At 39.5% G+C, this 27,829-nt stretch overlaps 1 protein-coding gene across 2 annotated transcripts in view; it reads left to right on the top strand.

Annotated features, from left to right (window-relative positions):
• Positions 1-447: 447 nt before the first annotated feature.
• The window catches only part of LOC128638508 (zinc finger protein 879-like), a 113,132-nt gene continuing 85,750 nt past the window's right edge, over positions 448-27,829 (top strand). For both annotated transcript variants that reach the window (XM_053690506.1, XM_053690505.1), the window contains exons 1-3: positions 448-571; positions 7,989-8,048; positions 18,292-18,439. In XM_053690506.1, the coding sequence (XP_053546481.1) occupies positions 494-571; positions 7,989-8,048; positions 18,292-18,439 (286 nt within the window). In that variant the 5' untranslated portion in view covers positions 448-493. The remainder of the gene's footprint in view (positions 572-7,988; positions 8,049-18,291; positions 18,440-27,829) is intronic.

Raw genomic sequence — 27,829 nt, 5'->3', positions numbered from 1 at the left:
AGTTTGTACACTGCTTGAGATAAAAGCAATATCTATGGCTTGTAGATTGCTCTTGATGGACAAGAGACTGAAGGATTTATGTATGAGAGAAATTAAATTGAAAGAATACAGTCAGCAAAATGAAAATCCTGCATTCCTAAGATAGTGCTCAGCTTCTGTTGCATTTATTATTATACCACACAGTCTACAATTTGTAATTGCAAAATAAGTCCCATTACAGAACTGGACATTAAAGAGAAGTAATTGTGGTTGATTTCCTTTCACTAGCAGGACACATTATTTAATTTACTCTGAGTTGATTTCTGCCTATGTTGGTTTAGATGTTAACGTTTGATATTTTTTTTTACTAGGGGCCAATAGTTGTTTTTCTGCTCTTCATAAATCGGTGATTCAAATGGTAAATGCTATTTCCTATTATGACTTACATTTAGCATCTTTATGATTTCTACAGAACTTCCTCTCATTGCATCTGAATAACCCATGAACAAGCATAATGAGCAAGGATAAGAAGAAAATGGTTGAGAAGTTCTTGGCTCATGCTCTGGAAATTATCTACCTGCTGACTGGAGAGGTGATAGTAGCTGAATACTGAGTGACATGCACTTATATCCTTCACTGTAATGTGTATGTGTGTTAAAATTAATATATTGTAGGTAGAAAAATCCATTATGGTAAAAAATGGCATATTTAAAAAACAAACAAAAAAAACGCGGTGTTGTATGTTATTCATTGAGCTATTAATGTTTTAAACTCAAGAGAGATTTCTCACAATCCATTAGAATAGCCATTTGAACTATTTTTCAGGGTTTTTACAGTCTATTTGAAATACAATAGAAAGTATGGTTATTATGTATGTAGTTTTCCAGTAGCTTCTAGCCACATTAACTTCAGTACTTTGCATTTATGGAATTCAACTGCTGTATTCTGATATCAGAAAACATTTTTCCAGCAGCTTTTAGCAGAATATTTGGATGATTCTAATTCAACAGCCTTCACCATTTAAAACCTTGTTTTATCTTGTTTTAAACATAATATCTTAGTTGTTCTTCATTCATTACCTTGCCCAGTGTACTGTGTTGACATAATACCTACGTCCAGCACAGAGACGCAAGTTGTGGTCTGACAGCAGTAGCCGTAACCTGGGGGTAGAAGGCATCTACCTTCATATGGTAAGGGAGCACTAATCATGCTCCGGTACCATATGAAGCCAGACTGCTGATCGTTACAGACAGTCAAAGTGTCTGTAAAGATCTTTGCGGTGAGGCGGGTGAGTGGCACATCGTGGGAGTGGGGAGGGAGGGGCGGGTCCATACACTACAGCAAAAAGGGTTTCTCAGGTGAGAGGGAGGTATGGGTCCCTATGGTAAAAATGCAGAAAATAAGATTGCTTATAGAGAGGAGGGTGAGGGGGGTCCCCTACACTAAGAGAAAATATTTACATCAAAGAAATAATAAAATAAGTGTCATTTTTTACTGTCAGACTGGCCGGCAGTAACAAAGATGGTGGAAAACAGTGGAGGGGGCTCTTTGTGGGGGGATCAGGGAGGTGATAGGATGAGGAAGGATTCCTACACTACAGAAAATAAAAATAAATACTTAAATGTAAAAAAAAAAAAAATGCCCTAAACTGCGTACTGGCAGTGTTATCATGTTGGGACTCTATATATTTTTTTTTCTTCTACTGGGAAACTTTAGTAGCATACTTACAAAAAGCAAATACTTCTGAATACAAAAATAAATACAAGGAATTAAAACAAATAAATAAAACAGCAATAAGAAGATTAGCTTGGAAAAAGAGAAGAGAAAAAGGGAGAGCCGAAGGAAGCAAGGCGGAGAACCCAGACAAAAAAAAAGGAGTGAATTCAGAAGCCGCTTAGGGCTTATTTAACATAAAAACAAGCGTTAATTTAAAGTGGGAAAAATGAGACTTCGGTCTTTCTTCCATTCTAATGGGTTGTTGTGTCTTAGAAAAGAAAGCCAGAAATAATCAGATTATGCATATTTTATGTTTTTGTACTGCTTTTCTGATGAATTGGAATGGGGGCCTGAGATCGCAGTAGTCCAAAAAAATTTTTTTGACTACTGTACAGATTTTCTTCTTTATAATAATCTTTAAACAGAACGATACACTGTTCCTCATGCAGATCATATTTTAGCAAACATTCTATGAATGTGCGTACGTGTTCCATGAATGTCATTAGCAATTGAGGACTATAGTTATGTACATCTGTATTTGACAGTATTTTTTTTTTAATGGCTATTTATTAATTTCCAAGTAAATTATCAACAATATAACTTACAATTACGACATGTCATGTGTAAAAAAAGAACTACACAAAATCTTATATCCAAGCAAGCCCATCTACATTGTGTGTTTGAATAGATTTTTAAGAAAATGTTTAATAAAATTGAAAGCCCAGCACGTGTGATCTGGAGCCTGATGGAGATATTTCTATGAGACCATTCGCATTACACTTGACATGTACAGTAGAATAAAGTAATCAATACATTACATATTTTCGCAGAATGTCATATTGGAATAGTAATTACATCAACATAAGTAACTCAACTTAATGAAACAAAATGGAACAATAATTATAGCTATTATCAAAATGTAACCTGTACTTGTATTATATTTAAGCATTAAAGTGGAGGTAAATGTAACCGGTATTGAAGACACCAAATCATCTATCAATAGTAAATGTATGTAGTCGCTAAGTGCTTTTTTAATATTACTGCTTTTGTTTTAAAAATATATATATTTCAAATTCCCTGCCGTTTCTCACCCCACTCCTCCCTACCCCTACTTCCGTGTTCTGCTCTCTACCTTGCTCAAAAGCTTGTTCCCGATTCTGAAGTAACTGCAAATCTAACTGCGCATGCGCAAATTGCCTATGCTGCTTTCCACAGCGCATACGATAATCGTATAATGATGCAGTTGTCAGTAAGAAGCCTATGACGTAACTGGCGATTCCCCCAAGTAATCAGGACGCATGCACAAAATGGGAGCATGCGCTGTTCTCTAGAACAAGGAAAACAAATGGCGCATGCGCAGATGATTTAAGGGAGCGGGTGACGTCAATGGACAGCTGCCTAACAGCCAGAATTTCAATTGGTTCGCCTAACAGCGTGATCAGTAGGAGAAAAAAAAATGTTTATACGGGTTGAATTATCGGACGTTAATAAATTGCACTTGTAAGGCTGATAACTTTATTTCTACTCACATATATAAGAACTGATGAATGAAACTTATATTGATTTTACACAATTGATGCTATACTGGTAAGGTAACTTTACCATCACTTTAATTCTGCATTCAAAACGAAAATTATATCAACTGGCTTCCTAAATGTTTTAAATAGATGTCTCTGACACTATGACAGAATAATCGTTAAATAAATGTAAGGAAAAGAATGATCTGATTATATAGTGTTGTGTTCCCCTACATATGAATCCCAATAAAACATAATGTTATGAAATATTCTCAAGTGTCCCATTTTAAAATAGTAGCATCTTTCAAGTAAAGTTTTCTGTACCCTTTATTCCACATAACCAATGTGGGGGCGCTTACACTTTTCCAGTTTGAAGCAATAAGTTGTCCGGCAGCATTGAGTAAAATTTAACAAAGGACTCTTTGGATAGTGCATATAATCTCTCCCAGCAGATTAAAGGGACATATTTGAGGGGACAATAGTAGGTTGCAGGAAAGGATGCTATTAATCTCATTTTAAATCATAATCCCATAATCTTTTGATTTTATTACAATTCCACCAAATGTGAAACTTGGCTCCTTTATCGGTCCCCAATCTCCAGCACCTGTTGGAAGCCCCTGGAAACATATTTTATTCTTAGTGGGGGCAGGTACCATCAGAATAATATCTTGATGTTCGTCTCGAGTGCATGCACAGAATGCACAGAATGAGCTGAATGTGCTGTATTCTGGTAAATTTCCACTACTATTGCATAAATTGTTCCCCAAGTTCATTTTTCTTTTTCCTAAGTCGGTAAAAATGTAGGAGGGTTAGGGGCATGGCATTAAAGGGACATTATACACTAGATTTTTCTTTGCATAAATGTTTTGTAGATGATCCATTTATATAACCTATACAATTTTTTTATTTTTTTTTAAATGTGTAGTTTTGCTTATTTTTAAATAACATTGTGCTGATTTTCAGACTCCTAACCATGCCCCAATGTTTTACTAGAATACTTAAGTATACCTACTCCAGCTTGCACTTGTTTGTTTAAAGAGTTTTTTCATATGCACAGGAAGGGGGAGGGGGGAAGAGTCTGCTTTCAGTGGGTGTTCCAGTCAAACTAATCAAAAGTGCAAAACTGGGAGCTTCTAAGTAAGTTTTTAAAAGGTTTTATACTGTATTTTTAGATCAGCATATGTGCATATTATTCTTTATAATAGTGTTTATTATTACTTGCAGTTATATGAAAATTGGTGTATACTGTCCCTTTAAGCAGTAATTTATAGAGGGAAAATAAAAAAAAGTTTTGTGTGGTTTTTCGGTTAAACACATCTGCTCAATGACGTTAGGTGGTCTAAGCAAATTGTGTCTATCCTTATGTGAGTTAATAAAATGATTGACCTGGCAACCTATTTTTTCCTAAAACCTAGCCCTAAATGATCAATTTTTGTTTGGGTTTTAATCTATTTCTATCTGTTAGTGATATAATTGGCATGAGTCTACTTATATGTAGTTCTATCTCTTGAATGTGAGCTAGACCTACAACAAATTCAGGATTTGCTAGGATAGGTGTTAAAGGGATAGGAAAGTCAAAATTAAATTTGAATGATTCAGATAGAGCATGTTATTTTAAGACACTTTTAAAATCACTTCTATTTTCAAATTTGCTTCATTTTCTTGGTACCCCTTGTTGAAAAAGAATACACACATATCCTACACTAGTGGGAGCTAGCTGCTGATTGGTGCATGCATACATTTGTCTCTTGTGATTGGCTAACTATATGTGTTCATCTAGCTGCCAGTAGTGCAGTGCTGTTAATTCAGCTAAGGATAACAAGAGAATGAAGCAAATTTGATAATAGGAAGAGAATTAAGCAGATTTGATAATATAAGTAAATTGGAAAGTTGTTTAAAATATAAAGGTGAGTGTGGTGTAGAGATAACTTGAATATTATTGATAATGAACATCCAGTCTGAAACAGTCTCCCAAACCTGTTGACAGTTCAAGATTACAAATCAAGTTTATCATTTTAGGAAACCAACCAGCTCCCCCAAGCTGTTGGTGTCCAATGATCTTATGTTCAATTTGGAACCAATGCTTGTGATCCAACAAATTATGCCTACTCCATTCCACAATTATTTGTAGGGATGTCAGCCGTATATAGTCAGCTTAGGATCTAACCCAACTGCTAGCGTGAAAAGTAGAACATACGCTAGCACACTGAGGAATATCCAGGACGTGACCCACTCAGGAAACAAAATAAGCAGGATACAAGGTTCTCCCAAAAGAAATAGTAACTCTGTATATCTTCTTGATATAGTAAAATAATGTCCCTTTAATCAGGTTATCAGCAACAAATGAATATTGAAAATAATGTCCCTTTAAGCAGGTTTTCAGCAAACAAATGATAACTATTCCTCTTTAGCAGGTTAGCAAGAAAAAGAAAATGTCCCTTTAAACAGGTTATCAGCAAACAAAAGATAAATGCTCCTTCTTTGCAGGTTTGCAACAAATAAAGTTAATGTCCCTTTAAATAGGTTATTAGCAGACAAATGATAAATGCTCCTTCTTTGCAGGTTTGCAACAAATAAAGATAAGTCCCTTTAAGTAGATTATTAGCAAACAAATGATAAATGCTCCTTCTTTGCAGGTTTGCAGCAAATAAAGTTAATGTCCCTTTAAACAAGTTATTAGCAAACAGATGGCAAATGCTTCTTCTTTGCAGGTTTGCAACAAAAAGATAATGTCCCTTTAAGTAGATTATGGGCAAACAAATGATAAATACTCCTTCTTTGCAGGTTTGCAACAAATAAAGATAAGTCCCTTTAAGTAGATTATTAGCAAATAAATGGAAATTCAGGCACAGGTAAATATCCAGAAGGCAGGTAGAGTAATTTGGAATAAACTGAGTACTCACAGATCCGAAGTCAGGATTTACAAACGGGCCCCAAACAAGATCTCCCGCCGTGATTTAAAGGCTGAGAAAGAGGTCCATGACATCAGAGGGAGTGTCAGACAATACGTCACGTTGCTAGGCAACGTGACGAAAACACAACAGAAGAGCTCCGTGAGCCGCAGTGAGGCGGCGATGAACGGAAATCATGACAAGGGATATGTATTTCTTTATAAAGCATAAAAATGTGGAACTCCCAAGCCACCTAGTTCTTTAAGAGCATACATATATTGTTTGCCTATTCTTGGGTGTCTATGTTTCCAGATATAATTGTTGATAATCTTTTGCATTTTTTTGTAGGTATATATCTGTATAGGGAATAGGGGAAGTTTGTAAAACACAGTTTTTACAGTGTTTATTCTACTGATCTAATATGTGTTTTTGGACAACCAAGATGAAGTTAATTGTGTTATTTTATTAAGTAATCTTACATAATTAAGAGTAAGCAATTTTTCTCTATGTGGGAATAAAAAGATACCGATATATTTAAGAGATTCAGATTGAAGTTTAAAAGAACTATGAGATTTTACTTTAGCAGTCTCTTTTAGTTGCAAACTAACAGGTAATAATTCTGATTTATTTTGATTAACAAGGACATTTGTAACCTCACCATAGAGTTTCAGTTCTTCCAGTACCACAGAGAGAGAAGTTTCGGGTGACAACAGGGTCAGGAGGATATCTCTGCAAACATTTCTAATTGATAAACTTAATTTCCAACTGTTATGCCTGTAACAGCAATGTTTTGTCTTATTTTAGCGCCCAAGGACTATATATATATATATATATATATACAATAAAGAATAATGGGTATAGTGGGACTTTGTCTTGTGCCATTCCTAATTTCAAATTGGTCTGAGAGAAGACCGTTTAGTCGAATTTGTGCTGTTGGGATGGAATAAATTGCCATTATACATTGGATAAAAGGGGAAGGGACAATAAATTTAGAAAGCCTTATCTAGTTTCTAAGAAAGTACAGCCTATCAAACGGTTTCTCAGCATTTGTAGATAAAATATGGCTGGAATTCTTCCACATTTAACAATCTAACAAATCCAAAATTGTTACCGTATTATCCCTGGCCTCTCTCTGCGGTACGAAGCCAACTTGATCATGAGAGATTAAATCTGGCAATTTATTTCGTTTGTTGGCAAGAATTTTTGCAAAGATTTTCAAGTCAGTGCTTAAATGGGATATTGATCAGAAATTAGCTGGTTGATCTATTTATCTTCCAGGCTTGGGTAAAACAATCTATTTGTTGAAATACCTTTAAGCGATATGGCACGATGTGTTGTCAGAATAATTTACAAATGAGACAGAGAACCCACCTAGCCTGGGAGCTTAACCTGGCTTCACTAATTTGATGTCCTCTCACTTCTTCGCTAGTAATTGCCTCGGTTGAAACAGAGGGCAGCGCTAATTGGCCTAAATAGGTAGCACAATGTTGAGTGTGTATTTCAGGACGTCCTGGTTTGTTTGCCTCAGAATAAGAACTTTTTTTTTTATAATAACAAGAGGCATTTTTTGTCCTTTATTTGAAGATGTGTGTTCATTTTATCTCTATAGACCATGAGTTGTTTTAATATTGAGTCATCTAGAGAATGAAGATTATGAAGATAATACGGATGTGATAATTTATTTGAAATATGTTCATATTCCCATTTGTTCAATTTATTTCTAGTGGCTTTAATCTAGAATCCTCTTATATAGCTTTTATGTTCATATCACATCATGCTTGACAGTATTTTTGTGAACACAGTTGAATGAGCGTTGAGTAATTGAAGAAATAAATCAAACACTGTTTTTTCAATGAATTTTGACGTTTCTTTCCTCATTCCTTAGGAATACACCATTGTGAAGAAAGATTCTTCTATCAACAGCTGTAATCAGCAGACTGGAGAGGTGAGCACAGCTGGAGAATGTGACATTATATCAAATCCAAAATCAGTAAACTCTTTAGGTCGGTGAGACCTAATAGGAAAATCTGTGAGGTTTCTTGCAGGCTTTCAAAATAAAAAAACTGTTGCATTGTTACTTTAGTACCTCACAAACAGGGTTTTCATACGTTTATGAAAGAAAATGAGACAAATACAGGCACACCTCGTTTTATTGTGCTTCGCTTTATTGCGCTTTGCAGATATTGCTCTTTTTTTAAGAAATTGAAGGTTTGTGGCAACCCTATCAGAGCCAATGCCATTTTACCAACATATATACATAAACACAAAAATACACATATAAACACACTTATATATACACACCACCAGCAAAAAAGATTATGACTTACTAAAGGCTCAGATGATGGTTAGCATTTTTTTTTAGCAATAAAGTATTTTCTCTTGTTAGGTGTATCCAGTCCACGGATCATCCATTACTTGTGGGATATTCTCCTTCCCAACAGGAAGTTGCAAGAGGATCACCCACAGCAGAGCTGCTATATAGCTCCTCCCCTAACTGCCATACCCAGTCATTCTCTTGCAAGCTCTCAACATAGCTGGAGGTAGTAAGAGGAAAGTGGTAAAATATAGTTAGTTTTTTCTTCAATCAAAAGTTTATTGTTTTTAAATGGTACCGGAGTTGTGCTATTTTATCTCAGGCAGCATTTAGAAGAAGAATCTGCCTGCGTTTTTCTATGATCTTAGCAGAAGTAACTAAGATCCACTGCTATTCTCACATATGTCTGAGGAGTGAGGTAACTTCAGAGGGAGAATGGCGTGCAGGGTATCCTGCAATAAGGTATGTGCAGTTAAGTTTTTCTAGGGATGGAATTTGCTAGAAAATGCTGCTGATACCGGATTAATGTAAGTTAAAGCCTAAATACAGTGATTTAATAGCGACTAGTATCAGGCTTGCTATCAGAGGTATATACTCTGATTAATGTGCAATATAAAAGGTTTGCTGGCATGTTTAATCGTTTTTATATATGCTTTGGTGATAAAACTTATTGGGGCCTAGTTTTTTCCACATGGCTGGCTTTATTTTTGCCTAGAAACAGTTTCCTGAGGCTTTCCACTGTTAGAGTATAAAAGTTACAGTTGGTGCAGTTAAAATTACAAACTGTGACATTCAGCTTCCCTCAGCAGTCCCCTGCATGCTATAGGACATCTCTGAAGGGCTCAAAAGGCTTCAAAAGTAGGAGCTGTGGCAGTTGTTATGACTGTTTAAAAAACATATTTTTCGTTTTGTTAATTTGTTTTTTGTATTAAGGGGTTAATCATCCATTTGCAAGTGGGTGCAATGCTCTGCTAACTTGTTACATACACTGTAAACATTTCGTTAGTTTAACTGCCTTTTTTCACTGTTATTTCAAATTTTGGCAAAATTTGTTTCTCTTAAAGGCACAGTAACGTTTTTTTTTTTATATTGCTTGTTAACTTGATTTAAAGTGTTTTCCAAGCTTGCTAGTCTCATTGCTAGTCTGTATAAACATGTCTGACATAGAGGAAACTCCTTGTTCATTATGTTTAAAAGCCATGGTGGAACCCCATAGGAGAATGTGTACTAAATGTATTGATTTCACTTTAAACAATAAAGATCAGCTGTTATCTTTAAAAGAATTATCACCAGAGGATTCTGACGAGGGGGAAGTTATGCCGACTAACTCTCCCCACGTGTCGGACCCTTTTGACTCCCGCTCAAGGGACTCACGCTAAAATGGCGCCAAGTACATCAAAGACGCCCATAGCGATTACTTTGCAGGACATGGCGGCAATCATGGATAATAACCTGTCAGCGCTATTAGCCAGACTGCCTGAATTCAGAGGAAAGCGTGATAGCTCTGGTTTAGACGTAATACAGAGCGCACAGATGTTTTAAGGCCCATGTCTGGCACTGCGTCACAATATGCAGAAGCTGAGGAAGAGCTTCAGTCTGTGGGTGACGTCTCTGACTCGGGGAAACCTGATTCAGATATGTCTACTTTTAAATTTAAGCTTGAGAACCTCCGGGTGTTGCTTGGAGAGGTTTTAGCTGCTCTGAATGACTGTGACACAATTGCAGTGCCAGAGAAATTGTGTAGACTGGATAAATACTACGCGGTGCCGGTGTGTACTGACGTTTTTTCCAATACCTAAAAGGTTTACAGAAATTATTACTAAGGAGTGGGACAGACCCGGTGTGCCGTTTTCCCCCCCTCCTATTTTTAGAAAAATGTTTCCAATAGACGCCACCACACGGGACTTATGGCAGACGGTCCCTAAGGTGGAGGGAGCAGTTTCTACTTTAGCAAAGCGTACCACTATCCCTGTCGAGAACAGTTGTGCTTTTTCAGATCCAATGGATAAAAAATTAGGTTACCTTAAGAAAATGTTTATTCAACAAGGTTTTATCCTGCAGCCCCTTGCATGCATTGCTCCTGTCACTGCGGCGTTCTGGTTTGAGTCTCTGGAAGAGGCCTTTCAGACAGCTACTCCATTGACTGAAATACTTGACAAGCTTAGAACACTTAAGCTAGCTAATTCTTATGTTTCTGATGCCATTGTTCATTTGACTAAACTAACGGCTAAGAATTCTGGATTCGCCATCCAGGCGCGTAGGGCGCTATGGCTTAAATCTTGGTCAGCTGACGTGACTTCAAAGTCTAAATTACTTAACATTCCCTTCAAGGGGCAGACCCTATTCAGGCCTGGTTTGAGGGAAATTATTGCTGACATTACTGGAGGTAAGGGTCATACCCTTCCTCAGGACAGGGCCAAATCAAGGGCCAAACAGTCTAATTTTCGTGCCTTTCGAAACTTCAAGGCAGGTGCAGCATCAACTTCCTCTGCTACAAAACAAGAGGGAACTTTTGCGCAATCCAAGCAAAATCTAACCAGGCCTGGAGCAAAGGCAAGCAGGCCAGAAAGCCTGCTGCTGCCTCTAAGACAGCATGAAGGAATGGCCCCCTATCCGGCAACGGATCTAGTAGGGGGCAGACTTTCTCTCTTCGCCCAGGCGTGGGCAAGAGATGTTCAGGATCCCTGGGCGTTGGAGATCATATCTCAGGGATATCTTCTGGACTTCAAAGCTTCCCCCCCACAAGGGACATTTCACCTTTCGAGATTATCTGTAAACCAGATAAAGAAAGAGGCATTCTTACGCTGTGTGCAAGACCTCCTAATAATGGGAGTGATCCATCCAGTTCCACAGATGGAACAAGGACAGGGATTTTATTCAAATCTGTTTGTGGTTCCCAAAAAAGAGGGAACCTTCAGACCAATTTTGGATCTAAAGATCTTAAACAAATTCCTCAGAGTTCCATCGTTCAAAATGGAAACTATTCGGACAATCCTACCTATGATCCAGGAGGGTCAGTACATGACCACAGTGGATTTGAAGGATGCTTACCTTCACATACCGATTCACAAAGATCATCATCGGTTCCTAAGGTTTGCCTTTCTAGACAGGCATTACCAGTTTGTGGCTCTTCCCTTCGGGTTAGCTACAGCCCCAAGAATTTTTACAAAGGTTCTGGGGTCTCTTCTGGCGGTCCTAATACCACGGGGCATAGCAGTGGCCCCTTAATCTAGACGACATCCTGATACAGGCGTCAAACTTCCAAATTGCCAAATCTCATACGGACATAGTGTTGGCATTTCTGAGGTCGCATGGGTGGAAAGTGAACGAGGGAAAGAGTTCTCTATCACCCCTCACAAGGGTTTCCTTCCTAGGAACTCTGATAGATTCTGTAGAAATGAAAATTTACCTGACAGAGTCCAGGTTATCAAAGCTTCTAAATTCCTGCCGTGTTCTTCACTACATTCCGCGCCCTTCGGTGGCTCAGTGCATGGAAGTGATCGGCTTAATGGTAGCGGCGATGGACATAGTGCCATTTGCGCGCCTACATCTCAGACCGCTGCAATTATGCATGCTCAGTCAGTGGAATGGGGATTACACAGATTTGTCCCCTCTGCTAAATCTGGATCAAGAGACCAGAGATTCTCTTCTCTGGTGGCTATCTCGGGTCCATCTGTCCAAAGGTATGACCTTTCGCAGGCCAGATTGGACAATTGTAACAACAGATGCCAGCCTTCTTGGTTGGGGTGCAGTCTGGAATTCCCTGAAGGCTCAGGGATCGTGGACTCAGGAGGAGAAACTCCTCCCAATAAATAGTCTGGAGTTAAGAGCAATATTAAATGCTCTTCTAGCTTGGCCTCAGTTAGCAACCCTGAGGTTCATCAGATTTCAGTCAGACAACATCACGACTGTGGCTTACATCAACTATCAAGGGGGGACCAGGAGCTCCCTAGCGATGTTAGAAGTCTCCAAGATAATTCGCTGGGCAGAGACTCACTCTTGCCATCTATCAGCGATCCATATCCCAGGTGTAGAGAACTGGGAGGCGGATTTTCTAAGTCGTCAGACTTTTCATCCGGGGGAGTGGGAACTCCATCCGGAGGTGTTTGCTCAATTGGTTCATCGTTGGGGCACACCAGAATTGGATCTCATGGCGTCTCGCCAGAACGCCAAGCTTCCTTGTTACGGATCCAGGTCCAGGGACCCAGAAGCGACGCTGATAGATGCTCTAGCAGCACCGTGGTTCTTCAACCTGGCTTATGTGTTTCCACCGTTTCCTCTGCTCCCTCGACTGATTGCCAAAATCAAACAGGAGAGAGCATCGGTGATCTTGATCGCGCCTGCGTGGCCACGCAGGACCTGGTATGCAGACCTGGTGGACATATCATCCTTTCCACCTTGGCCTCTGCCTCTGAGACAAGACCTTCTACTACAAGGTCCTTTCAATCATCCAAATCTAATTTCTCTGAGACTGACTGCCTGGAGATTGAACGCTTGATTTTATCAAGGCGTGGCTTCTCCGAGTCAGTCATTGATACCTTAATACAGGCACGAAAGCCTGTAACCAGGAAAATCTACCATAAGATATGGCGCAAATATCTTCATTGGTGTGAATCCAAGAATTACTCATGGAGTAAGGTTAGGATTCCTAGGATATTGTCCTTTCTCCAAGAGGGTTTGGATAAAGGATTATCAGCTAGTTCTTTAAAGGGACAGATTTCTGCTCTGTCTATCCTTTTGCACAAGCGTCTGGCAGAGGTTCCAGACGTCCAGGCATTTTGTCAGGCTTTGGTTAGAATTAAGCCTGTGTTTAAACCTGTTGCTCCTCCATGGAGCTTAAACTTGGTTCTTAAGGTTCTTCAAGGAGTTCCGTTTGAACCCCTTCATTCCATTGATATCAAACTTTTATCTTGGAAAGTTCTGTTTTTGATGGCTATTTCCTCGGCTCGTAGAGTCTATGAGTTATCAGCTTTACAATGTGATTCTCCTTATCTGATTTTCCATACAGATAAAGTAGTTCTGCGTACAAAACCTGGGTTTTTACCTAAGGTAGTTTCCAACAAGAATATCAATCAAGAGATTGTTGTTCCATCATTGTGTCCTAATCCTTCTTTAAAGAAGGAACGTCTTTTACATAATTTGGACGTAGTCCGTGCTTTAAAGTTTTACTTACAAGCGACTAAAGATTTTCGTCAAACATCTTCCCTGTTTGTTGTTTACTCTGGACAGAGGAGAGGTCAAAAGGCTTCGGCAACCTCTCTTTCTTTTTGGCTTCGGAGCGTAATACGCTTAGCCTATGAGACTGCTGGACAGCAGCCCCCTGAAAGGATTACAGCTCATTCTACTAGAGCTGTGGCTTTCACCTGGGCCTTTAAAAATGAGGCTTCTGTTGAACAGATTTGCAAAGCGGCGACTTGGTCTTCGCTTCATACCTTTATCAAATTTGTAAAATTTTGAACTTTTGCTTCTTCGGAGGCTATTTTTGGGAGAAAGGTTCTATAGGCAGTGGTCCCTTCCGTTTAAGTACCTGCCTTGTCCCTCCCTTCATCCGTGTACTTTAGCTTTGGTATTGGTATCCCACAAGTAATGGATGATCCGTGGACTGGATACACCTAACAAGAGAAAACATAATTTATGCTTACCTGATAAATTTATTTCTCTTGTGGTGTATCCAGTCCACGGCCCGCCCTGTCCTTTTAAGGCAGGCCTAAATTTTAAACTACAGTCACCACTGCACCCTATGGTTTCTCCTTTCTCTGCTAGTTTCGGTCGAATGACTGGATATGGCAGTTAGGGGAGGAGCTATATAGCAGCTCTGCTGTGGGTGATCCTCTTGCAACTTCCTGTTGGGAAGGAGAATATCCCACAAGTAATGGATGATCCGTGGACTGGATACACCACCAAATACATTTTCAGGTAAGCATAAATTATGTTTTTTAGGTAAGGTATGTACATGTTTTTTGTAGATATTATGCTAGTGCACACTTAAAGGGACACTGAACCCAAATTTTTTCTTTTGCGATTCAGATAGAGCATGCAATTTTAAGCAACTTTCTAATTTACTCCTATTATCATATTGTCTTCATTCTCTCGCTATCTATTTGAAAAGCAAGAATGTAAGTTTAGATGCCGGCCCATTTTTGGCGAACAACCTGGGTCGTTCTTGACGATTGGTGGATAAATTCACCCACCATTAAAAAAGTGCTGTCCAGGGTTCTGAACCAAAAATTGGCTGGCTCCTTAGCTTAGATGCCTTCTTTTTCAAATAAAGATAGCAAGAGAATGAAGAAAAAATGATAATAGGAGTAAATTAGATAGTTTCTTAAAATTGCATGCTCTATCTGAATCACAAAAGAAAAAGTTAGGGTTCAGTGTCCCTTCAATAGATTACAATATAGTGTAAATATAACTTTTATATGCACTGGGAAACAAGAAAATGAGTGTGACTCACTTTATTGCTATATTTGCTTTATTGCGGTGGTCTGGAGCCAAACTCGCAATATCTCTGAGGTACGCCTGTACTGCATAATAAACATGGTAAAGCAAGTTTTGTTCACTTAAAGTGACATTAAACTGCCGAGTACAACTGTTTTTTCCTCCTGTTTTGGCACCTGTTTTCAATGTATTTCTCTTATTTTAGCCACTTACAGTTATCAGTTAGTAAAGCTTTACATCTTCACACTGGGTGTCGCCATCTTGGAGTTTATATTTTTTATGTCATTTTTAAACTGTGTACAAAACTGTAAAAATGTAACTCTTGCAATCTCTAGTATGTGAGCTAAACTGAAGTGCAAGTTAAAGCTGTCAAAAAGCAAGATCTGTGAAAGCACACCGCTTCTGTCGCAGGATGCAAAAATCCGTGCGCTACAAGATGGCGGCACCCAGTATTAAATAGAGAGCTTTAATTGGATCGTTTAATTAGTTTAATTAGTTAAAATAACAGAATGGCTTTAAAGAGAGCTGCAGCTATAGGAGAAAAACAATAGCATAGTTAATATAGGATTTGTACTCAGCAATTTAATGTCCCTTTAAGATTTCCCAGTATCTATTTTAAACCAATAAAATGGCCTTTGAGTTAGCAGTTTACAGACCTGCCACATTTCTCACAGAATACATATAGAAAAGGGACTGAGCTATGGGGGCCCATTTATCAAGCTCGGTATGGAGCTTGAGGGCCCATATCATGTCCGCCTGCTCTGAGGAGGCGGACAGACATTGCCGCAATTCAACTCGATTGAATACGATCGGGTTGATTGACACCCCCTGCATTCAACGATGTCTGTCAGACATGATCCGCTGATCGGATCATGTCGGACAGACACATAATAATTAGGCCCCTTGGACTCACTGAAAGCTGACAGTGTCACAATCCGAGCTGCGTCTGGGCACTCTGCTCATTAGCTTTGATAGTCTGCTGAATGCAACTAGTGAAGCTATTGTGATTGGAAGCAATATGCAACTCGGATCGTGACATCAGTGTTCGGAGTTTGCCAGCCATTTCAAAGTGTCTGGAAACTATATTCTTTTTAAAATAACGCTTTTACTGTTCCTGCAGCATGACATAGAAAAGTCACTGATAGAGTACATCACTATACCAGATGCACATGGAAACGGGGTAACTGCATACACCCCACAAGCATCCAAAACAGTAATTTCCACAGCACCAAATGAATGAAGAGAACTTGTCTTTATTCAGGCATCTTTCAGTAAGGCACACAGAAAGAAAACAAGTTACATTACGGGTAATTCACCCTTAATCATGCTTAAGCACCACACGTCCTATGCATCTATACTGCAGTGCGCTTTAGCACTCTTGCTTGATGTAAGGCTACAATGTCAACCCAACGGCGCATGCAGAGTTGCAATTGTAGTCAGATGGAGGTCTAAGGTAAACTTTTCACTGCACATGCACAGTTAGGTTGATATCGGACCCTTACAGCTACCAGCAGCACGTAAGCTCTCCGTTTTATAAATATATAGTATGTATGTTTTTTTTATTAATTAAAACTATTTTTTTCTGGAAAGCTCTTTGCCACTAATGCTTAAATTAAAATCTATTATCACATCATGAAAATTTGTTGTCTTCACTTTACAAATTCTCCATGCAACTTTGAATAGGATATTCTAATGTAAAAATAAAATGTGCCTTTTTTTGTTTGAAACTGTATTTGTAAGCAGATATCCTTATTTTACTGTGAATTTAGCTCCGCCAAAAAGACTTAAACAAAGTTGCTTTCCTGTAACATCCATATTCTGCTTCAGGTAAGAATATGGCCAATTATTGGAGCATATTTATTTATTCCTGCTTTTCATATCCTCATTGGAAGCAACACAAAAGCATGTTTTAAGCCCTTTGCAGAGGATTAAAGGGACATGAAACCCAAAATGCTTCTTTCATGATTGGGATAGAGAGTATATACAATTTTAAACAACTTTCCAATTCACTTCTATTAACTAATTAGTTTTTTCTTTATATATATATATATATATATATATATATATATATATATATATATATATATATATATATATATATATATATATATATATATATAGTTAGTGAGAGAGAGAGATAGAGATAAAATATTGATGTCAATTAAACATAAAGAATTGTCTTAAAATAGTTTTATTTGTTATTACTCAAAATAAAACTTAAAGGGCCATGATACCCAAATGTTGAAACACTTGAAACTGATGCAGCATAGCTGTAAAAAGCTGACTAGAAAATATCACCTGAGCATCTCTATGTAAAAATGAAAGATATTTTACCTCAAAATATACCAAGTATTCAAACCTCATTGCAAAGGGCTTTAAGCAGCAAATCATTATGTCTGTCCTGGGACAGGCAAGGGAGGGAGCCTCATGTACACTCATGTTATTTCCCTATTCAGTTTAACCCTTTGATGACAGGGTTAATTTGTCTACATTGGAACAATGAACAAATTGAAATCCTGCGATCGCGCATGTGATCGCAAGATTTCAATGATGGGATCAGGTCAGGGAGGCGTCCCTGTGACGCTAGGCACGCCCTCCAGACCGCGATCACATCATCGGAAACTGAGTTGGCTTTAGGACAGCCAACGGTTATGACGTTCTATTTCATCATAACGGCACTAAAGCCCAGTGTAATTATGACGAAATAGAACGGCATAACAGCGTTAAAAGGTCAAGAAAGTTTACTATGAAATCTCATGTTGTTAAAAACCTGACAGACATGCTTTAATCTAAATGCCTAAGATGTGATACAGCTTTATCAAAGAAAGAACCTTTAATTTGACATCTTTTTCATCCTGGGCTATTGTTTAATTCAGTTTTCTGGTGTAACTGATCATTTAAAGGGATATAAAATTCAAAATGTTTCTTTCATGATTCTGATAGAGTAGAGAGTAGAATGTTTGCATTTGCAAGAGCACTAGATGGCAGGGCACTATTTCCTGCCATGTAGTGCTCCAGATGCCTACCTAGGTATCTCTTCAATACAGAATATCATAGGAACAAAGCAAATTTGATAAAAGAAGTAAATTTGGAAACTTTTTTTTTAAATTGTATGCTCTGTCCAAATCACACATTTTGGGGTTTCATATCCCTTTAAGAAGATCTCTTTTCTCCTTCACAAGTTCAAGGGCAGACAACACTGGCAGACGGTATATTGTGTTGTATTACTTTCTATGTAAGCTTTGTGAATAGGTTGCGACCCAAAGCGATTTTGCTAATGACTTCCTTTACTGACCAAGCTTTATGTGGACTTGCGTTTATTTTCCACCTTTTTATTGGCTTCTCTGTACGTTCTCAGTCACATTACCTTTTGTCTTTTTCAAATAAGACTTCCTTAGTAAACTAATCTGAGAGAATCATCAGTTGCGGTCTGTTTCAGGTCCCTATAAAGTGCGATGATGTTGCAATGTATTTCTCTATGGAGGAGTGGGAATATATAGAAGGACACAAGGAACTTTACAAGGATGCCATTTTGGAGAATCACCAGACACAGAAGAATGAAAACATCCCAGTAACTGGGAGCCCAGGTATTTTTTTTTTTAAGATAATCAAAATAAAATACTCTAATTTGTGTTTGCAGTCAGTAAACACTATAGGCTAGATTATGAGTGGAGCGGTACTTTGTGCTCCTGCTCACGAACTAATATCGCTAGTGTGATGCTTTTTGCATGCGTTTGGTATCACGTGTATTACAAGTTGGGGGGGAAAAAAGTTTTCACACAAGTTTTCACACGAGTGATAACCCAGACGCGAATATAGTGACCTCATTAACATATTCCTCCATAGACATCAATGGAGCGTGAAAAGTGGGGGGGGGAAATAACCTTACTCGTACGTAAACTTGATCGTGTTTTTTCAAGTGCGTGAACCCGACATTAAATATATCTATGTTAAAGCCCTTTGCAGTCCTTTTTAGTCCCTTACAACTTTTTATGCAATATTTTTTTTAAATATTTTTTGTCGGATAGTATTATTATGATTGTAACTGTACTTTTAAAATTTATTTTTTATTTTTTCCCACCACTTAATAGTTCTGAAGTCACACTATACTGATGCTCATTCAATTCAATTGCACTCAAGCAAACTCATTTACTTTCAACTCGTGATACGTGTGCGCTTCTTCCGACGCATGCAAAGAGCCACAATAATCCCCTTTTCGCTTGTGTGCAACAGCGCACCACTCATAATCTAGCCCTATATTTTTTAATCAATGAGAGACTAAATTCTGGAAACAAATTTTGTAATACTGCTATAGATTTTAAAATATTTTTTAATTACTTAAAGGGATACTAAACCCACATTTTTTATTTTATGATTCAGATAGAGCCCCCAAGGCAGAACATACAGTGATCTGAGATGTCATCGCAGAAAATGCAGCATGTTTACAGAAAGAACAGAACCCATGCAGGAACTGTTAGACTTAGTGCTATAACTTTGCAGCTGTACTCTTCAAACAGAGCTGTGTTCTGGCTGCACTGTTTAAGTGTTCCAGTGCATCAAGAGAAAAGTGTTGTTTGAAGTTAACTGTCAAATAAGCAGTAGCACTGTAAAGCAGCAGTGCATTGTTTATTAACTGGCTTTTTATTTAAAAATGGCCTGCAGAAAAGTTTTCACAAAAAAATCTCATTGCAGAAAGTTAAAAAAATTTCTGCCTCTGGGGATAGAGCATGCAATTTTAAGCACATTTCTAATTTACTCCTATTATCAATTTGTATTTGTTCTCTTGGTATCTTTATTTGAAAAAGCAGGAATGAATGTTTAGGAGCCGGCCCCTTTTTGGTTCAGAACCCTGGATATCGCTTGCTGATTGGTGGTTACATTTAAGCCCGTGACACGCGCGCAGACATTCACGTGCAGTGTGTCTACTTACCTCGCTCGCGTAGCTGAGCGATGCAAGATGAAAAATGTCATCTTCAGCCAATCGACTCACACGTATAAACCTGGGCAGCCAATCAGATTCCTCCAGACAAATAAGCGTCTGTTGGGAGGAATCTATTGGTCAGCAGTAGTGCTGAGAGTGGAGTTTTGCCTGCACATCGATAAAAAATGGTATTTCCTTCTTAATATGAGGAGAGTCCACGGCTTCATTCGTTACTTGTGGGAATACAGAACCTGGCCACCAGGAGGAGACAAAGACACCCCAGCCAAAGGCTTAACTACCTCCCCCACTTCCCTCATATCCCAGTCATTCTTTGCCTTTCGTCACAGGAGGTTGGCAGAGAAGTGTCAGAAGATACGGAGTAGTTACTTATGAAGGGCATCTACCCTTTGAAATGGGACTGGGTTTTTAAGTAGTCTTGTCAGCCTCTGTGTGAGCATCGACGAAAGTTAGGGTCTGGAGATGCAGGGAGAGTCTTTCTGCGAAACCATCCGGACTCGTATTAGCAGCTCCTAAGCAATCAGTGTTGACTAGTTTCACTGCCTGCTTTCATCACTCAAGTCTATGCCAGGAGCGATGCTACAAGACTGTCACACTTGAGAGGCTGTGTTTCTGTTCCACAGCATAGATTCCGGTAAGATTGTTTAATTTTTTACACATATGGTAACACTAGAAGACAGGGTCACAGTGTGGTTCCTTTTATCTGTATGGAATCAAGGGTTTAATATCTCCTGAGGGAGGGATTATTAAACAGTGGGGATTAATCTCATACATTTGTATTTGATTTATACTGCGTTATGTGTGAGATGTTTATTTTGAGGCTCATAGGCTGAGGTTGGAACATACAGGTTACTTTCACTTTAGAGCTGCGCAGCTTTACAAGCTTGGCGCGCTTTTCCTTAGCGGAGGCGGTCCTAGGTTGCGCCCCATGTGACCGGGTGTGGTCGTAGTTTCACTTCCTACTCTCTGACCGTGCTGGTTATTCGAGAAAAGCGATTTACTCTGTGTGCCTAGGTCATAGGAGGTGGTGAGTGCCCCAGCCATTGGGGGTATAAAGGTGCCGTTTTTATATTTTATATAACGTTCGTTATTGTTACATTAGGATATAGCCCATAACTATGGAGGACTCTGACGTTTTAGAGGGTACTCCCTCTATACCCAAGACTAATGCCTGTTTATTTTGTGAGGAGGCAGAGGTATACCCACCCTCTCAATTATGTTCCACATGCCTAGAAAAAGTGATTATGTCAAAAAAGGTTAACGTGTTTGATACCACTGAGCCTTCCACCTCTGAGGGGTCCCCGTCCCGTGAGTTGCGCACCCTGCTTTAATCTCCTAATACACATGCAGTTTCGCATAGCATGCCGGATCCTCCATCTGGAGGAGGCCTTTTTACCTCAGACTTCACTGCGCAGTTAAAAATGGCGGTGTATGCAGCCATTAGTGCTTTACCTCGCCCTGCTAAGCACAAGGTCAAATATTGCTATCCTTCCCAGGGGTCATCGTCTAGTTTATTGGCTGATAGACTGTTATCGGATGATGAAGTTCTTTCTGATACTTCAGAGTGTGAACTTTCTGGGTCTGAATCGGCTGCCTCTAAGCCTCCGATTGCGGAGGAACCAAATTTTAGATTTAGGATGGAGCACTTGCGCTTGCTTTTAAAAGGAAGTTCTGGCTACCTTAGAGGTTCCAGAGGCCAAACTGCCCGAAGAACTTAATTCCTAAACTGGATAGAGTTTACGAAGACAGGGTTGTTCTTCATACTTTCCCTGTTCCTGTAAAGATGGCAAACATTATTAAGAATGAATGGGAGAGGATTGGTTCTTCCTTCACCCCTTCGTCTGCCTTTAAGAAACTGTTCCCGGTTTCTCAATTGGAGTTGTGGGGTTCCGTCCCTAAGGTGGATGGCCCTGTTTCCACTCTTGCAAAAAACACTACTATCCCACTGGAGGATAGTTTGTCGTTCAAAGAGCCCATGGATAAAAAGATGGAAACTCTGTTAAGAAAGATGTTTCAACATTCGGGATATTTAATTCAACCAGCGGCGGCAGTTGCCGTGGTTGCGGGAGCGGCTACCTACTGGTGCGACTCATCGGAATTGATCGAGGTGGAAGATGTCCTCGATATTATTCTTGATAGAATTAAGGCTTAAGGGTTGCTAATTCTTTTATTTGTGATGCGAATATGCAAATTATTTGTTTAAATGCTAAAACATCTGGATTTTCTATTTAGGCCCGCCGGGCTCTGTGACTGAAGTCCTGGTCTGCGGACTTGACTTCCAAGTCCATACTCCTTTCCCTTCCATTCAAGGGTAAGATTTTGTTTGGTCCAGGCCTGGACTCCATTATTTCCACGGTTACAGGGGGCAAGGGTGCCTTCCTACCGCAAGATAAAAAGAACAGATCTAAGGGACAATACAATAATTTTCGTTCCTTTTGTTCTGATAAATCCCAGCACCAGCAATCCTCCGCTAAGACCGAGCAACCTAAGAATTGGAAGCCGGCTCAGTCCTGGAATAAGTCCAAGCGGAGCAAGAAGCACACTGAGACTAAATCAGCATGATGGGGTCACCCCCGGTCCGTCTATGGATCAGTTAGGGGGCAGACTTTCGCTCTTCTCAGAAGCTTGGTTCAGGGATGTGCAGGATCCTTGGGTCCTGGAGGTCATTGCACAGGGTTACAGAATTGGGTTCAAGTCTCTTCCACCCAAGGGCAGATTCCTTCTCTCAAATCTATCATCAAAATCAGAGAAGAGGAATGCCTTTCTGTGGTGTGGATCTGTCCTCCTTAGAAGTCATTGTCCCGGTTCCCATAGAGGTACGAGGCTTGGGATACTACTCTGGTCCCAAAGGAGGAGGGAACTTTCTGCCCGATTCTGGACCTAAAGTGCTTAAAGAAGTTTCTGAACATCCCCTCGTTCAAGATGGAGACAATAAGGTCTATCCTTCCCTTAGTTCAGAAGGGACAGTTCATGACCACTATAGATCTGAAGGATGCTTACCTTTATGTCCCAATCCACAGGGAACACTTTCAGTTTCTAAGGTTGGCCTTCCTGGACCAGCACTTCCAGTTTATTGTTCTTTCGTTTGGCCTAGCTACTGCCCCAAGATTTTTCACAAAGGTTCTGGGGGCTCTCTTAGCCGTGGCCAGAACCTAGGGCATTGCAGTAGCACCTTACTTGGACGATATTCTGGTACAAGCACCATCCTTTCGTCTAGCGGAAGAACATTCAGAATCTCTTCTACCTCTTCTTCGATCTCATGGATGGAAGATAAACTTAGAAAAGAGTTCTCTTATTCCAAGCACCAGGGTAGAATTCCTGGGAACTATAATAGACTCACTAGTCATAGGGATATTTCTTTCAGACCAGAGACGCTGCAAGCTGACTTCGGCATGTCTTGCCCTCCGGACCTCCTCAAGGCCCACTGTGCCGCAGTGTATGGAGGTTATAGGTCTCATGTTGTCCAGCATGGGCATAATTCCCTTTGCCAGGTTCGGTCTCAGACCGTTACAGCTGTGCATGCTGAGACAGTGGAATGGCAATCATTCGGATCTGTCTCAACAGATCTCTCTGGACAACCGGTTGAGAGAATCGCTGTCTTGGTGGCTTTGTCCAGATCACCTGTCCCGAGGGACATCCTTTTTAGGACCATCCTGGGAGATTGTGACTACAGATGCGAGTCTCTCAGGATGAGGAGCAGTTTTGGGAGCCAAGAAGGCTCAGGGCCTTTGGTTTCGGGAGGAGAGCTTTCTTCCGATCAACATTCTGGAACTTCGAGCAATCTTCAATGCTCTGAAGGCTTGACCCCGTCTGGGTTGGTTCCAGTTTATCTGATTCCAATCAGACGATATCACCTCTGTGGCTTACATCAACCACCAGGGAGGAACAAGGAGCTCCCTAGCAATGAGGGAGGTATCTCAAATTCTGGAGTGTGTGGAGGCCCACAACTGTTCGCTTTCAGCGATCCACATTCCGGGTGTGGACAACTGGGAAGCGGATTTTCTTAGCAGACAATCCTTTCATCCGGGGGAATGGTCTCTTCATTCCGAGGTGTTTGCAGAGATATGCAACAGGTGGGGGACTCTGGAAATAGATCTCATGGCGTCCCATCTCAATACCAAGCTACCCAGGTATGGATCGAGATTCAGGGATCCTCAGGCAGAGCTAATAGATGCATTAGTGGTGCCTTGGAGGTTCAGTCTAATATACCTTTTCTTTCATGTAAATGGCAAGAGTCCATGAGCTAGTGACGTATGGGATATACATGCCTACCAGGAGGGGCAAAGTTTCCCAAACCTCAAAATGCCTATAAATTCACCTCCCACCACACTCACACCTTAGTTTTACAAACTTTGCCTCCTGTGGAGGTTGTGAAATAAGTTTGTGCTTGATTTCTTCTATGATAGGCGCTTCTAGCATTTTGAAGCCCAATTCCTCTCAGAGTACAGTGTTTGTCAGAGGGATGTGAAGAGAGTATTGCCTGTTGATTTTTATGGTTTCACTCATGGGAAATCTTTTCAAGGGTTCTCTGTTATCAGTCGTAGGGATTCATCTCCTACCTCCCTTTTCAGGGATAATCTTATACCATTACCTCTACTGATAGTTTTCATTACTGGTTTGGCTGCTATACGTGGATGGGTGTCTTTCTGTAAGTATGTGTCATTGTTTAAGACACTCTCAGCTATGTTTGGCGCTTTATGTAACGCTTTATGTATTAATATAAAGTTTTAAAATATATGTATTTACTTATATTTGCCATGAGTCAGGTCTATGTGCATTTCCCTTTGCAATCTAACAATTTCAGTATGTGAATCATGTTTTAGGAAGTTATTTTTTTAATATTTTATTACCCAGAGGTTAGTCTTTTTTTGCAATTTGACTTGTTTTTCCTTAAATTTTGCGGGCAAATCTAGGCTCGCGAGGGCGCAACATGTTGTTATTTATTGTGTCATTTTTGTCAAGAATTGTTTTTTTACGCAAATTTGTGTCTATAGTGTTGCAAGTTTCGTAATTGTTTTTTTACGCAAATTTGTGTCTATAGTGTTGCAAGTTTCGTAATTTCCTGCGTCTTTATTGACGTTTGGTTGTTTGGTGCAAAATCTAGCTAGTTATGACGCGAGTTACATCATTTCTGGATGTTTGTTGGCGCCAAAAATGTTTCACTTCCCTTTGAGTCGTGCGTCATACTTGGCGCCAAATATTTTTTGGTTATATTACCCCACTTCCTTTATGCTCTTTGCTCTATTTCCTCTATTCTAGAGGGCTATGCTGTTTGCTTTTCTCCCTATTTAGCATATGCATTTTTTTCCCCATTCCTGAAACTGCTATATGGAGGAAATTGGATATTTTGTTTAAATGTTATTTTTTTTTTTACATTTTGCAAGATGTTTCAGTCTGATCCTGTCTCAGTAGCTACTGTAGGAACCATGCTGCGTGAACACAGTTCTACCAAAGCGAAGTGTATCTTTTGTAAGCAAGCTGAGATTATATCTCCGGCTATATTATGTAACAGTTGTCATGATAAGCTTTTGCATGCCAATAATGTTTCTATTAGTACTAGTACAGCGTCTGGTGTTCCCTCAACATCCAATGTACATGATATCCCTGTTGATATGAAAAATTATATTGCTGATACAATACAAAAGGCTATGTCTGATATTCCACCTTCTAATAAACGTAAAAGGTCTTTTAAAACTTCTCATAAAACTGATGAAATTTGTAATGATCGACAACATACTGAAATATCCTCCTCTGAAGAGGATCTCTCTGGTTCAGAAGATCCTACTTCAGACATTGAAATTGATAAATCTTCTTATCTTTTTAAGATTGAATATATTCGGTCTTTGTTGAAAGAAGTATTGGTTACTTTGGGTATTGAGGAGTCTGGTCCTCTTGATAACAAAACCAGTAAACGTTTACATTCTGTTTTTAAACCTCCTATGATTACTCCTGAGGTTTTTCCTGTCCCAGATGCGGTTTCTGATGTGAATGCTAAGGAATGGTCTAAACCTGGTGCTTCTTTTAATCCTTCTTCTAGGTTTAAGAAGATACTGTATATCCTTTACCAGTGACCTAAGGTTGATGGGGCTATTTCTACTCTTGCCAGACGTACTACTATTCCTATGGAAGATAGTACTTCTTTTAAGGATCCTTTAGATAGGCAGATTGAATCTTATCTGAGGAAAGCTTATTTACATTCTGGTTATATTCTCAGACCTGCCATGTCTATGGCTGATGTTGTGGCTGCATCAACTTTTTGGTTGGATAGCTTAGCACGTCAGGAAGCAGATCCTTATTTGTCTAGAATTGTTCATTTGCTTCAACATGCTAATCATTTTATCTGTGATGCTATTTTTGATATCATCAAGATTGATGTTAAATCAATGTCTTTAGCTATTTTAGCTAGAAGAGCTTCATGGCTTAAATCATGGAATGCTGACATGGTATCTAAATCTAGGTTACTATCTCTGTCTTTCCAGGGTAATAATTTATTTGGTTCTCAGTTGGATTCTATTATTTCCACTATCACAGGGGGGGGGGGAGTATTTTTGCAGCAAGATAAAAAAAATCTAAGGGTAAATCTAAAGCTTCTAATCGTTTTCGTTCCTTTCGTCAGAATAGAGAACAGAAAACCACTCCTTCCCCTAAGGACGTCAAGTTAGAATAAATCTAAGCCTTATAAGAAACAAAAGCCAGCCCCCAAGACTGCATGAAGGTGCAGCCCTCAATCCAGTTCAACTGGTGGTGGGCAGATTGAAATTATTTCAAAACATTTGGGCAGATTTTATTCAGAATCAGTGGATTCAGAACATTGTCTCTCAAGGGTATCGAATAGGTTTCAGAATAAGACCTCCTGTGAGAAGATTCTCTCTCTCTCACGTTCCAACAAATCCTGTTAAAGCTCAGGCTTTTCTTAAGTGTGTTTCACATCTGGAGCTTTCAGGGGTGATTATAACAGTTCCGCTTCAGGAAGAGGGTCTGGGTTTTTATTCAAATCTATTCATTGTCCCAAAGAAAGAAAATTCATTCAGACCAGTTCTGGATCTGAAGTTTTTGAATCGTTTTGTAAGGGTCCCAACTTTCAAGATGGTGACTATAAGGACTATTCTGCCTTTTGGTCAGCAAGGTCATTACATGTTCACAATAGACTTACAGGACGCTTATCTTCACATTCCGATTCATCCAGATCACTGTCGGTTTCTGAGATTCTCTTTTCTAGACAAGCATTACCAATTTGTCGCTCTTCCATTTGGCCTAGCGACAGGTCCAAGAATCTTTTCAAAGGTTCTCGGTGCCCTTCTATCTGTAATCAGAGAGCAGGGTATTGCGGTGTTTCCTTATTTGGACGATATCTTGGCACTGGCTCAGTCTTTTCATTTAACAGAATCTCACACGAATCAATGTAGTGTTGTTTCTTCAAAGACATGGTTGGAGGATCAATTTACCAATGAGTTTCTTGATTCCTCAGACAAGGGGTCACCTTTTTCGGTTTCCAGATTGAATCAGTGTCCATTACTCTATCTTTAACAGACAAAAGACGAATAAAATTGGTTTCAGCCTGTCGAAACCTTCAGTCTCAATCATTCTTTTTAGTGGCTATGTGCATGGAAGTTTTAGGTCTGATGACTGCAGCATCGGACGTGACCCCCTTTGCTCGTTTTCATATGAGACCTCTGCAGCTTTGCATGCTGAATCAATGGTGCAGATATTCTACTCGGATATCACAATTGATATTCTTAAATCCCAGCATTCTACTCTCTCTGACTTGGTGGTTAGACCATCGTCGTATTGTTCAAGGGGCCTCTTTTGTACCCCCTTCCTGGACTGTAGTTTCAACAGAAGCAAGTTTTTCAGGTTGGGGAGCTGTCTGGGGGTCTCTGACAGCACAAGGGGTTTGGAATCCTCTAGAGGCGAGGTTACCAATCAATATCTTGGAACTCTGTGCTATTTTCAGGGCTCTTCATGCTTGGCCTCTATTAAAGAGAGAACTTTAATTTGCTTTCAACAGACAATATCACAACTGTGGCATATGTCAGTT

The sequence above is a fragment of the Bombina bombina genome, chromosome 8 (assembly GCF_027579735.1).
Source record: "Bombina bombina isolate aBomBom1 chromosome 8, aBomBom1.pri, whole genome shotgun sequence".
Taxonomy (NCBI): Eukaryota; Metazoa; Chordata; class Amphibia; order Anura; family Bombinatoridae; genus Bombina; species Bombina bombina.
The sequence above is the reverse complement of the archived record's forward strand: the minus strand, read 5'-3'. Positions and strand labels throughout refer to the sequence as shown.